This window comes from Hesperophylax consimilis, chromosome 20 (genome assembly GCF_061612785.1).
Source record: "Hesperophylax consimilis isolate HC1 chromosome 20, BYU_Hcon_1.0, whole genome shotgun sequence".
Taxonomy (NCBI): Eukaryota; Metazoa; Arthropoda; class Insecta; order Trichoptera; family Limnephilidae; genus Hesperophylax; species Hesperophylax consimilis.
The window spans coordinates 774,752-789,731 of record NC_142855.1 but is presented as its reverse complement, the minus strand read 5'-3'; the positions used below and the strand labels follow the sequence as shown (position 1 = coordinate 789,731).

The window sequence follows — 14,980 nt, the reverse complement described above, 5'->3', positions numbered from 1 at the left end:
ACAGAGAGCAGTATTCGGGTTTTATCATTAATGCTTCTGATTTCTTCTGGTAGACGATTGAAAAAAGTTCTTCCCTGGTAAGTATAATGATGTTGTGCAAAAGACGTATTTAGTTTTGGGCATAGAAAAACATGTCTAAGTCGCGTTCTGTTTTCATTTAAAAATTGATATTTATCTTTTTCTTTTATAATTTGGATTAATGAGTTTTTAATATATAGGTCTTTAAATGTAGGTACTTGAAATTCTTCAAACAGGCGTTCTGTTGGGTACTCAAAGGATTTTTTAAATATAATTTTAATAATTGTTCTTTGTATAATTTCAATTGGAAGAAGGTTACATTTATACGCGGATCCCCAACTAATAATAGCGTATTGTAAAGTGGATTGAACTAAGGCATAGTAAATTAAATATAGATTTTTTATCGACAGAAAGTTTCTAATTCTTAAAAATATATATATTAATTTTCTAATTTTGTTTACTACTTGACATATTTGTTCCTTCCATTTCAGATTTTTATCAATAATTACTCCTAGATATTTATTTGTTGTTTTTAGTACTGTACAGTTTGATTTGCAATAGTTTTGGCTGTGAATTTTAGTATTATTATGAATGACAATGTTAAAATTTTTAGGAGTATCATTTGTATGGATTGCAAATGGAATTACAAATGTCTTTTCTTTATTAAGAGACAGTAAATTAGTGTCGAAAAAATTCTTGAGCGTGTTGATGTCTTCTGTGGCCTTTAATTCTACATTTTCCCAAGTCGTATCACTTATTATTAATACTGTATCATCGGCGTATGACGTAATTTGACCATGTAAGGGTTGAAAAAAAATATCGTTTACAAATATAGTAAATAGAATTGGTCCAAGCACTGTACCTTGGGGGATTCCAAAGCTTGTAATCTCTTGATCACTATTAACACGATTGATTTTTACTACTTGAGGACGGTTTTTTAAGTAGTCGGTGATCCATTTAATTGCGTTGTCTTTTATGCCAATATTATTCAATTTTTTTAATAACATCTCATGGGATATGCTATCGAATGCCTTTCTAAGGTCAATAAATATACCCGCACATGTTGGGGACGGAAACGCACCGTCGCAACGCGGAATCATAGGAAATGGAAAGGTTCGGAATGCCAACTTACCCTTTTCTATTCTTCCACGGTATTCTTTCCTTCTTTGCGCTGGTTCACAACAATTCACAAATTTCACCACGCGCGAGCTCACGGTGGCTTTGAATTTTCGACACGGTCGATAAAGGGGGCTCCGTAATCAAACGATGTTGACAGGACGAATATTTTAACTCAACTAACGTCGGCATAGGAGAGGAGAGGAGGGGAGAGGTCGATAGGCCACAATAATTTTATAAAGGATATAAAGGTAGGTAGCACGATGCTAGGTGCCAACATTTCCGCCCACCTAATTTGAACGAATTAATAATTATGATACAAAATTTAATAAAAGGTAAATTTAAATATATACATGGGTAAATTGTTCATTCAAGTTGTATCCGTAATGCCTCGCAGAAAACAATAAAAAAAAATAACTCTTTACTAAATTAAGTATAACTTTTCAAAGAATGGTTCCTGGACCATAACAAAATTTTTGGTTTTGAAAAATATTTAAAATTGGTAATATTCCTTTGGTCTAGAATCTGAGTAAGAAACAAAACGAGAATTAGAGTATAGACATCTAAACAACAACAAAAAAAATATAGATCCCAATGGTAAATAAAATAAAAAATAAAACACAACAAAAATATGGAAAATGAAAACGTATTTTTATTTTAGATGTATATCTTAAGATTTATGACTAATAATAATTTTATTCTTCCGGTAACGGGCAAAGCTTTATCACTGGTCGAACCAACGAACCAGATTGAGTTTTAACAGTAGCTACCCTAACTATTCCATCCTTACCGGGATGAACGTGGATAATTCGTCCTAATACCCACTTCATCGGTGGAAGACGATCGTCCTTTATTAACACTAATTGACCTAATTTAATGTTTGGATTGATTTTGCACCACTTTGATCGTTGTTGAAGCGTATTTAAATATTCTAAATGCCAACGTTTCCAGAAATGTTGCGACATCTTTTGGAGATGTTGCCACCTACTTAAACGATTAGACGTGGTGTCAAGAAAGTCATATTCAGGCAAACCTAGTAGGAATCCACCGATTAAAAAGTGGCCCGGGGTGAGTCCATTCACATCCTCGGGGTCTGAGCTCATTGAACACAAAGGGCGGGAGTTGAGGATGGCCTCAATTCTAGTGAGAACTGTCGCAAATTCTTCATAAGTTAGAACGGTCTCACCTATCACCCGTTTTAAATGGTATTTTACAGATTTTATCCCTGCCTCAAATAAGCCTCCGAAATGAGGATTTGCTGGAGGGTTAAAAGACCAAATAATGCCGCTCTGAATTAGATGATTGGATATAACATCACGCTGTGATGCCAAGAATTTATTTATACCGAGTAGGTACCGATTTGCACCGACGAAATTGGTTCCGTTATCGCTTATGATTTCAGAACATAACCCTCGACGATCTGTAAACCGGCTAAGGGCTGCAATAAATGCTTCAGAAGATAAATCAGACACGATCTCTAAATGAACTGCTTTCGTCGCCATACATACAAATAGACATAAATAACCCTTTGACGTTTTTGCTCCCCTACGTTTGTGATCTTTCAACGTGAAAGGTCCTCCGAAATCTACACCAACTCGAGAAAAAGCACGGCTTTGTTGCACTCGAGAGGGAGGTAAATCACCCATTAGGGGAGGTAGCACCGAAGATTTCATTTTATAGCAGACAATGCATTTCGACAATTGTGAGCGAATTTTATTCCGTGCAGCCACTATCCAAAATTTACGCTGAATAGTGAATTGAAGGCTTCGTGGCCCAACATGAAGATATAGTTTATGATAATAATCTATAATTAAATAAACTAAATGACAGATTTTCGGAAGTAAGATCGGAAATTTACTTTCATATGACAAATTTGAATACTTGAGTCGACCGCCCACCCTGATAATACCGTGGCTATCAAGAAACGGTTTCAAGTTTTGAATTTGCGTTGAACATGGACTGCCATTTCGCATATTACGTATATCAAAAGAAAAATACGTTTCCTGTTCAATGCGTACGATTTTCATAAGCGAATCATTTAATTCGCGAGAACTTAGATAAGTCGAGTTTGAATTTCCACTACCAGGACGTTTCTGACAATTATTTACGAAACGCATTATCCAAGCGACGACGCGTTGCAATTTATAAAATGAAGAATATTTACTAATAATCGAATTAGGTACTATTTGAGATGATACAAACGTTTTAAGGTTGCATTTTTTGAGTTCTGGTATTTCTCCGTCAGATTGATTGTACACAGCTGAACAAGGCCAGAGTGCTATTGGTTGGTGAAGCCATTTTGGTCCCGTAAACCACAAAGGGTGTGATATAATGTCTGCTGGGAAAAGCCCTCTTGAACCAGAATCGGCACAATTTTCCTCCGAGACAACATGTTTCCAAACAGCATTTGGTGTATTTTCCAGTATTTGTACAACCCTATTAGCGACAAATGTTTTCAATAAATATGGCGGCGTTTTTAGCCACGCTAGTACAATAGTCGAATCTGTAAATAGAAAAACGTTTTCTATTTGTTCGGCAAACTTTACAGATGACATAATATACTTTACAAGTTTCGTGAGAAGAACGGCCCCACATAATTCTAGTCGTTGAATTGACAGGGTTTTCAAAGGAGCGACCTTCGATTTTCCCATTAAGATGTGAGTGGTATTGCTATTACGCTCTAATAAATATACCACTGCAGAATAACCCAATTGTGAAGCGTCACAGAACCCTACGAGGAAAAGACGACTTGTCATCACCGTGTTGTAATATCTAGGAATATTCAATGTTCGAAGTAATGAAAGTTGACTTACAAATTTACTCCACGTATTATGAATATGTGGTGGAACATCATGATCGTCCCAATCGACACCTAACTTCCATAGTTCCTGTAATGGACATTTTTCGAAAAATGTCACTGGGGTGATGATCCCAAGTGGGTCGAATAAACGAGCTACCGTTGATAAAATTGTTCTTTTTGTGCATATCTTATTTGAAGGTAGATCGACCTTGTAGGTAAAATTATCAGTCGTTGGACTCCACTGAATGCCTAATATTTTAACAATTTGATCAGTTCCGGCGTTATCAAAAGAATGACCATCTTGCTGGTGCTCTTGCGAAACGTGATCCAAAAGTGACGGTGTATTAGATTGCCATTTACTAAGTTCTAATTTCCCAAGATTTAACAATCCAATGATATCTTGTTTTAGTCTGAGGGCTGTGCTAATCGTTTCTGTCCCTGTTACCAAATCATCTACATAAAAATCATCGCATAGAACCTTGGCAGCGTCAGGATACTTTGATCCTTCATCTTGTGCTAGCTGGCGAAGGGTACGAATGGCTAAGAATGGTGAACTAGACAACCCGTACGTTACAGTTTGTAACTCGAAATCAATAACCGGTTCATTCTGAGATTCTCTCCACAAAATATTTTGGAATTTACTCTGAGATGGAATAATTAATATTTGCCTATACATCTTACAAATATCAGCTGTAAATACATACTTATGAAAACGAAAATTTAAAATCATACGTGGAATTTCAGTTTGCAATTTTGGACCGTTCAATAATAAGTCATTTAGAGATAAGTTATTTGGTTGGGTTTTTGCCGACCCATCAAAAACCACACGTAGTTTTGTAGTTTTACTGTCAGGATTCAAAACACAATGATGAGGTAAATAGAATGCATCTAAATTCCGAGGTACCCGTGTCATGTGTCCCAGACCCTCATATTCTTGTATAAAATTTCCATAATTAATTGCTAACATGGGATCCCTTTTAAAACGAATTTCTAGTTTGTTCAATCGCGATTCCGCAAGTTTTAAGGAATTTTGAGAAGGCATAATTTCAGATTTTGTTAATAATGGTTCAACATATCTACCATCACATTCTCGATAGTGATTCGAAGCGTACATTGTTTCGGCTAATTCGTCGTCCGGATTACTCGTCACAATTGAAGGTGTTTCTTCAATTTCCCAAAATTTTCTAAGAGTATTGCTTAACGAATTTGTTTCAACAAATAAAGACGAAGGCGTTTGAAATGACGAATTTTCCAACTTCCCCATTATAATGTAACCGAATACACTGTTTACAGCACATGGAGAGCCGTGAATTATTTCATGGCCACTATTAAATATATCCAAGTATACGTCAGCTCCTAACAAAAGGTCTATTTTGCCCGACATGTAATATGATTCATCAGCTAATTTTAAATTTTTAAATTGTGACGTTCCACTCGATGGTAAATCATATGACGGATGATTAGAAGTGATTTCTGTAATCACGACAGTTTGACATTGAAGAATAGGCCCTTTTTTATTTCGAGGTTTTATAAAACATTTTGTTTTTCCATGACAAGAATTTATACTAGAATTTCCTAAACCGTTCAGTGAAATACGATGTTTTTTAATTGACAAACCCAAGAGCTGAGTACATCTTTCCGTAATCAGAGAGACTTGGCTCCCACAATCCGCGACGGCGCGGATAGGTATATAATCATTATACTGATTTCGGACCTCAAATTGTACAGTTCCTAACAAAACGGTAGAAACGCTCGGAATCGTTGTTGCGGCCAGGGCTGCACTTGAATTATTAAGTTCGTTTTCGCCCGATGGTTCGGCGGCAATGTGCAACATTGAATGGTGTTTTTTATAACAAACCTGGCATGTAAATTTTGATACACAATCTTTTACATGGTGTTGTTTCAAACAATTGAAACAACGGTTTAAAGTTTTAATTTTGTCCCTCCTTTGATGGGGACTTAAAGATGTAAAAGATGCACATTTGTAAAGAAAATGTGCACCTTTACATAATGGACAGTTAAGGTTATTATAATTCTTATTGGCAGATAACAACGTTTTAAACGAACCTTTTTTCTCTTTTGTAGTATGTGGAGATAACATTTCTAAAATACGCGTTTGATTTCTCAGAAACTCGAAAATTGAATCCAACCCTGGAATCTCCACACCGGGCAATTTGGATTTAAATTGACGTTTAGTAGTCAGATCCATCGATCGTATCATAATATGACCAACAAATTTATCAAAGATATTTTCTATCTTCATCGCCTTTATAGCGGCGCAATTCTCTTGAAACGTACTGAGTAACCGCGCTATACCTGACGCAGACTCGTTTTGTAATATTTTGAAATTAAGAATTTCATCAACATAATGCGTGAAAAGAATTCTAGAATTTTGGTATTGATTTACCAGAATATTCCAGGCAATGTCATAGTTCTCTTCGATAAGAGGCAATGATTGTATAAGTGCCAGTGCCGGCCCTGTAATAACTGATAAAAGATAATGGTATTTTTCTACCTTAGTATATGCATTGCTGTCATGTATAAGACTTTTAAATAATGAATGAAATGAGCACCAACTTTTAATGTTACTATCAAAAGTGGGCAGCTTTATCACTGGTGCACGAATCACCGAATTACTTGCCGTTTTTGGAATTGAATTTTCATTATTACTAGTGATAACGCTTTTCATTTGCATGATCTCGAAATACATTGAATCAACATTATTCGCAATGTTTCCTAGTTCTGACATTTCTGTAATCTTGTCTAATGACAGTAATTGTTCCTCAATCTCGTTTTGAACTGATTCAAATTCTTGTAACCAATCTTTTAACTTTTCACATCTAGCAAGAAACGTATCTTTTTTCTTACTATCATCATAAGTGCTCGCTATGAGCTCTTGCGTAATACGAATACGAGATACTATTCGCTCACGTCGGGATTGCAACAAAAGTACTTTTTTCTCAGCCATTGTATTGAGAAATTAATCTGCACAAAAATGCCGAGTGAATACAACAATTTATTTTAAATATTAACAAATTTGTCACCAGTTAAGTATTTTTTACTACCTACAGGCAATTTTCGCTAACAGCACGGCTGACGCGAATTTTACACATAGATCAACTTTTATGAACAATTTAACCTTGAAATAATTAAATTAACCACAATTTTTTCAATTAATATAAATTATCAGGCTCGAATGACCAATGTTGGGGACGGAAACGCACCGTCGCAACGCGGAATCATAGGAAATGGAAAGGTTCGGAATGCCGACTTACCCTTTTCTATTCTTCCACGGTATTCTTTCCTTCTTTGCGCTGGTTCACAACAATTCACAAATTTCACCACGCGCGAGCTCACGGTGGCTTTGAATTTTCGACACGGTCGATAAAGGGGGCTCCGTAATCAAACGATGTTGACAGGACAATGAAATTTTGGGAAAGAAGAAATTTGAAGAAACACCTTCAATTGTGACGAGTAATCCGGACGACGAATTAGCCGAAACAATCTACGCTTCGAATCACTATCGAGAATGTGATGGTAGATATGTTGTACCATTATTAACAAAATCTGAAATTATGCCTTCTCAAAATTCCTTAAAACTTGCGGAATCGCGATTGAACAAACTAGAAATTCGTTTTAAAAGGGATCCCATGTTAGCAATTAATTATGGAAATTTTATACAAGAATATGAGGGTCTGGGACACATGACACGGGTACCTCGGAATTTAGATGCATTCTATTTACCTCATCATTGTGTTTTGAATCCTGACAGTAAAACTACAAAACTACGTGTGGTTTTTGATGGGTCGGCAAAAACCCAACCAAATAACTTATCTCTAAATGACTTATTATTGAACGGTCCAAAATTGCAAACTGAAATTCCACGTATGATTTTAAATTTTCGTTTTCATAAGTATGTATTTACAGCTGATATTTGTAAGATGTATAGGGAAATATTAATTATTCCATCTCAGCGTAAATTCCAAAATATTTTGTGGAGAGAATCTCAGAATGGACCGGTTATTGATTTCGAGTTACAAACTGTAACGTACGGGTTGTCTAGTTCACCATTCTTGGCCATTCGTACCCTTCGTCAGCTAGCACAAGATGAAGGATCAAAGTATCCTGATGCTGCCAAGGTTCTATGCGATGATTTTTATGTAGATGATTTGGTAACAGGGACAGAAACGATTAGCACAGCCCTCAGACTAAAACAAGATATCATTGGATTGTTAAATCTTGGGAAATTAGAACTTAGTAAATGGCAATCTAATACACCGTCACTTTTGGATCACGTTTCGCAAGAGCACCAGCAAGATGGTCATTCTTTTGATAACGCCGGAACTGATCAAATTGTTAAAATATTAGGCATTCAGTGGAGTCCAACGACTGATAATTTTACCTACAAGGTCGATCTACCTTCAAATAAGATATGCACAAAAAGAACAATTTTATCAACGGTAGCTCGTTTATTCGACCCACTTGGGATCATCACCTCAGTGACATTTTTCGCAAAATGTCTATTACAGGAACTATGGAAGTTAAGTGTCGATTGGGACGATCGTGATGTTCCACCACATATTCATAATACGTGGAGTAAATTTGTAAGTCAACTTTCATTACTTCGAACATTGAATATTCCTAGATATTACAACACGGTGATGACAAGTCGTCTTTTCCTCGTAGGGTTCTGTGACGCTTCACAATTGGGTTATTCAGCAGTAGTATATTTATTAGAGAGGAGTAGCAATACCACTCACATCTTAATGGGAAAATCGAAGGTCGCTCCTTTGAAAACCCTGTCAATTCCACGACTAGAATTATGTGGGGCCGTTCTTCTCACGAAACTTGTAAAGTATATTATGTCATGTGTAAAGTTTGCCGAACAAATAGAAAACGTTTTTCTATTTACAGATTCGACTATTGTACTAGCGTGGCTAAAAACGCCGCCATATTTATTGAAAACATTTGTCGCTAATAGGGTTGTACAAATACTGGAAAATACACCAAATGCTGTTTGGAAGCATGTTGTCTCGGAGGAAAATTGTGCCGATTCTGGTTCAAGAGGGCTTTTCCCAGCAGACATTATATCACACCCTTTGTGGTTTACGGGACCAAAATGGCTTCACCAACCAATAGCACTCTGGCCTTGTTCAGCTGTGTACAATCAATCTGACGGAGAAATACCAGAACTCAAAAAATGCAACCTTAAAACGTTTGTATCATCTCAAATAGTACCTAATTCGATTATTAGTAAATATTCTTCATTTTATAAATTGCAACGCGTCGTCGCTTGGATAATGCGTTTCGTAAATAATTGTCAGAAACGTTCTGGTAGTGGAAATTCAAACTCGACTTATCTAAGTTCTCGCGAATTAAATGATTCGCTTATGAAAATCGTACGCATTGAACAGGAAACGTATTTTTCTGTTGATATACGTAATATGCGAAATGGCAGTCCATGTTCAACGCAAATTCAAAACTTGAAACCGTTTCTTGATAGCCACGGTATTATCAGGGTGGGCGGTCGACTCAAGTATTCAAATTTGTCATATGAAAGTAAATTTCCGATCTTACTTCCGAAAATCTGTCATTTAGCTTATTTAATTATAGATTATTATCATAAACTATATCTTCATGTTGGGCCACGAAGCCTTCAATTCACTATTCAGCGTAAATTTTGGATAGTGGCTGCACGGAATAAAATTCGCTCACAATTGTCGAAATGCATTGTCTGCTATAAAATGAAATCTTCGGTGCTACCTCCCCTAATGGGTGATTTACCTCCCTCTCGAGTGCAACAAAGCCGTGCTTTTTCTCGAGTTGGTGTAGATTTCGGAGGACCTTTCACGTTGAAAGATCACAAACGTAGGGGAGCAAAAACGTCAAAGGGTTATTTATGTCTATTTGTATGTATGGCGACGAAAGCAGTTCATTTAGAGATCGTGTCTGATTTATCTTCTGAAGCATTTATTGCAGCCCTTAGCCGGTTTACAGATCGTCGAGGGTTATGTTCTGAAATCATAAGCGATAACGGAACCAATTTCGTCGGTGCAAATCGGTACCTACTCGGTATAAATAAATTCTGGGCATCACAGCGTGATGTTATATCCAATCATCTAATTCAGAGCGGCATTATTTGGTCTTTTAACCCTCCAGCAAATCCTCATTTCGGAGGCTTATTTGAGGCAGGGATAAAATCTGTAAAATACCATTTAAAACGGGTGATAGGTGAGACCGTTCTAACTTATGAAGAATTTGCGACAGTTCTCACTAGAATTGAGGCCATCCTCAACTCCCGCCCTTTGTGTTCAATGAGCTCAGACCCCGAGGATGTGAATGGACTCACCCCGGGCCACTTTTTAATCGGTGGATTCCTACTAGGTTTGCCTGAATATGACTTTCTTGACACCACGTCTAATCGTTTAAGTAGGTGGCAACATCTCCAAAAGATGTCGCAACATTTCTGGAAACGTTGGCATTTAGAATATTTAAATACGCTTCAACAACGATCAAAGTGGTGCAAAATCAATCCAAACATTAAATTAGGTCAATTAGTGTTAATAAAGGACGATCGTCTTCCACCGATGAAGTGGGTATTAGGACGAATTATCCACGTTCATCCCGGTAAGGATGGAATAGTTAGGGTAGCTACTGTTAAAACTCAATCTGGTTCGTTGGTTCGACCAGTGATAAAGCTTTGCCCGTTACCGGAAGAATAAAATTATTATTAGTGATAAATCTTAAGATATACATCTAAAATAAAAATACGTTTTCATTTTCCATATTTTTGTTGTGTTTTATTTTTTATTTTATTTACCATTGGGATCTATATTTTTTTTGTTGTTGTTTAGATGTCTATACTCTAATTCTCGTTTTGTTTCTTACTCAGATTCTAGACCAAAGGAATATTACCAATTTTAAATATTTTTCAAAACCAAAAATTTTGTTATGGTCCAGGAACCATTCTTTGAAAAGTTATACTTAATTTAGTAAAGAGTTATTTTTTTTTATTGTTTTCTGCCAGGCATTACGGATACAACTTGAATGAACAATTTACCCATGTATATATTTAAATTTACCTTTTATTAAATTTTGTATCATAATTATTAATTCGTTCAAATTAGGTGGGCGGAAATGTTGGCACCTAGCATCGTGCTACCTACCTTTATATCCTTTATAAAATTATTGTGGCCTATCGACCTCTCCCCTCCTCTCCTCTCCTATGCCGACGTTAGTTGAGTTAAAATATTCGTCCTGTCAACATCGTTTGATTACGGAGCCCCTTTTATCGACCGTGTCGAAAATTCAAAGCCACCGTGAGCTCGCGCGTGGTGAAATTTGTGAATTGTTGTGAACCAGCGCAAAGAAGGAAAGAATACCGTGGAAGAATAGAAAAGGGTAAGTCGGCATTCCGAACCTTTCCATTTCCTATGATTCCGCGTTGCGACGGTGCGTTTCCGTCCCCAACATTTACCGCACATTTTTTACCTTTATCTAATGATTCGTAAATGTATGAAGTTACGTTAGCAATAGCATCTGGTGTGCTGAGTGATTTTATAAAGCCAAACTGGTTTTTGTGTAATATTTTATTATTATCTAGAAAATTTACCAATTGTTTTTTTACTATTTTTTCAAAGATCTTTCCTATATTAGAAATTAGACATATTGGGCGATAATTCGTTGCTTGATGTGGATCTCCAGATTTGTAAATAGGTGAGATTATTGTGGTTTTGTAGTTCATTGGAAAAATTCCATTTGTTAAACTTAAGTTTATTAAATGACTGATAGGTTTTATTAAGTGAGGTTTCATAGTTTTTAACATGTGTGTCGTAATAGAATCAAAACCGGGGGACGAACCTCCTTTCATATTTTCTATTATTTTCGAGATTTCACAATCTGTTGTTGTTTCAAACATTGAAAGTATATTACGTTTCTGTATATTTTTATTTTTATGGTTTTCTTGGTTTGAAGGCTTATGAATATTTTTCGCAAGATTTTTCCCAACATTTGCAAAGAAGGAATTAAATATGTTTGCACATTGTTTAGGCTGTATATTGGCATCTATATTTTTTTTATCATGTTCAATGTACTTAATGTTTTGTGTTTTTTTGTATTTTCTATGGCGAAATTAACAGTTTTCCACATTTGTTTATGGTTATTTTCTGAAGATAATATTTTATTTTTAAAATACTCTTCTTTACTTTTTTCAATATAAGATGTTAATTTATTATTATATTTTTTATAGAAAATATATGCTTTTTCATCTTGGGGATTTTTTAAAGTTATTTTGTAAAGTTTTTCTTTATTTCTGATAGATATAATAAGTCTGTGGGGACTACTTTAACTCGTCCCACATATGATAACACTAAATAATTACTCCGCCGTCTGAAGCCCCGGGAGAGCCAGGCGCGGACGGGAACGCAACTCTTTGCCATTCTAGTTTCAACTTTCGACCAAACCACCACTCTCTACTACCACCGTCTCTGCGTTCACTCAACTTGTAAATTCATTCTCGCAAATAAATTCAACACCGATCGCAGACCTTTATCTTTCAATCATCAGAATTCCTTGAACACAGATTTACGATACCGGCAGCCATCGTAAATTACATTTATCCTGCCATACTGGTGATCCCGACTTTACACTGCCATACTGGTGATCCCGACTTTCACGCTGCCACACTGGTGACCCTCGACATTTCTGGTGATAATAATTTTTAGTGGACACGGTAGGTCGATCGTTGAAGCTGGAATCCTGGACAATCGAGTAAGTAACTTCCAATCTCATTACTTACAATCTCATTTTCAACATTTTCAAGTCCAGTATATTTATTAGAGTCTGATTGTCGAATCATAAAGCACATTTCAAAAAAAAACATTATTGTCCCACAAATTCTGATACTTAAGTATATCAAATATACCCACTAATCTGAACCAAAAAAACTCGTATATTCGAATAGTATAGTGCCAAAAAATCTCAATTTCAGTGAAACACCGCACCAGCAGCTGCAGACCAAGCATCAAATTCACCGCAGAACGCAACAATCTCTGCAGACCAACATCAATTTCATCGCAGATCAAGGATCTACCGGATTTACTACGCAGGCAGAACTTCAGTTCCGGACCTCGTAACATCCGCCTCAAAATCAATGCCCAGTAATCAACACCAAGTAACGAACCATAATTAATCCTACATACAGTGATTTTACAGTTAAATTTCCGAATACGAACATTCTAAAATAACTTTAAAAAAAAAAAAAATTTTGCAAGTGTACAATATTGTTACATGTTTATTAAATTAAGTGACCAGACAAGTTGAACTCGTCACAGTACATTCACATTATTTACATTGTATGCACTCTAGATTAAGGGATTTTTGAAATTTTCGGATAACATCAATCTAACATTTTTGAATTTTTAATTTTTTTTTCAAAACCTAAATTTACTGTCGTCATTGCTTTTGTTTCCTTGCTATTTTTACACATAAATCTGCCTATTTTATACTGCCTATTGCTTGCCGTATTATCAACACAATATGTCATTCGAGAATAACCAGACATCGAACGAAATCCACGGTAATAATTCCACAATGGACACAACAATAAACTCTGTCTCGGTTAAACTACCCGCGTGCTGGCGCGACAACATTGCACTTTGGTTCGCACAAGCTGAAAGCCGATTTTCTAACTCAAGACTAAAGGATGACCTCACCAAGTACAACATTATTGTTGCCGCTTTGGATATGGAGACCCTCAGGACCGTAAGCGACATCGTCATCAATCCTCCTGCAGCAGACAAGTACACTCATCTCAAATCAGCACTCATCGAGAGATTACAAGATTCTGAAGAAAAGCGACTCACTCGTCTTCTAACCGGACTTCAGCTCGAGGACAGGAAGCCTTCTGGACTGCTTCGACTCATCCATGAACTCGCTGGTCCCGGGCTATCGGAGAGCCCAATCGTACGCGTACTTTGGCTGCAAAGACTCCCGCAACACATTCAAGCCATACTTACCGCACTACCCGACGACAATCTGTTGCAACTAGCATCTGCGGCAGATAAAATCTCGGAAGTTTATCAAAAATCTGAATGTGAAACTATGGACAATAAACAGTATAATGGCATCCCGAACTCGAATCCAAACATCAGTGCTATATTACAAAATTTACAAGAACAAATTTCGGCACTCACTCTAGAAGTCAGTCGACTTAAAACAACTCGGAGAGATGATCATGGACAGGCAAACATTAATTTCGAAAACCGGAATCCCAGCACCCGCCGCGAATGGCGTCATCCATCGACATCATACCCAAATTCCGCGCACCGACCTCGTTCTAGGTCACGCGGTAGCCAGTTAAACACCAATAACACGACACTCGGCTACTGCAGTTACCATGCAAAATTCGGTAACAAATCATATAATTGCACCAAACCATGTACCTTTATTAATAATAAGTCAAGAAACTACAATGGAAAACCCGCAGTAGAGACGTGCGATTTTCCGCAAAAAACTTGTCGTCTCTTCATTCACGAACTCGTGACGCGACAGAAATTTTTAATTGACACTGGTGCTGACGTATCTGTTCTCCCAAGATCATGCGGGAACACGACCAATACGGTCACCACAGATACATGCCCCACCACATTATACAGTGCTAGTGGGAAACATATAAAAACATATGGTACAAAAACCATAAATCTCCAATTTGGCCTCCGCCGCGATATGAAGTGGAAGTTCATCATCGCAGACGTCTCGAAAGCCATTTTAGGAGCAGATTTCTTACACTTCTTCAACTTAAGCGTCAACTTGAAGAAAGGAACCCTAACGGACCAGTCAACAGGATTGCAGATTAGAGGAGTTTCGCTGCAAGGACCCTCATCTGGCATTTCAACGCTGCCACACTGGTATGGAAAACCGATCTACACCGATCGCAAACCGATTACGTTTGCGTTCAGCAAGAAACAACGTCAAGCATATCTCCGGTCATCTCAACACCGTAGCAGATCCACCGACGTCAAACACATCTCCGGTCATCACAACACC

General features: G+C 36.9%; 1 protein-coding gene across 1 annotated transcript; it reads left to right on the top strand.

Annotated features, from left to right (window-relative positions):
* Positions 1-13,525: 13,525 nt before the first annotated feature.
* On the top strand, positions 13,526-14,595 carry LOC149413871 (uncharacterized). The gene is made up of 2 exons (XM_089643896.1): positions 13,526-13,897; positions 14,530-14,595. The coding sequence occupies exons 1-2, from the start codon at positions 13,526-13,528 to the stop codon at positions 14,593-14,595; spliced, it is 438 nt and encodes a 145-aa protein (XP_089500022.1).
* The last annotated feature ends 385 nt before the right edge of the window (positions 14,596-14,980 follow it).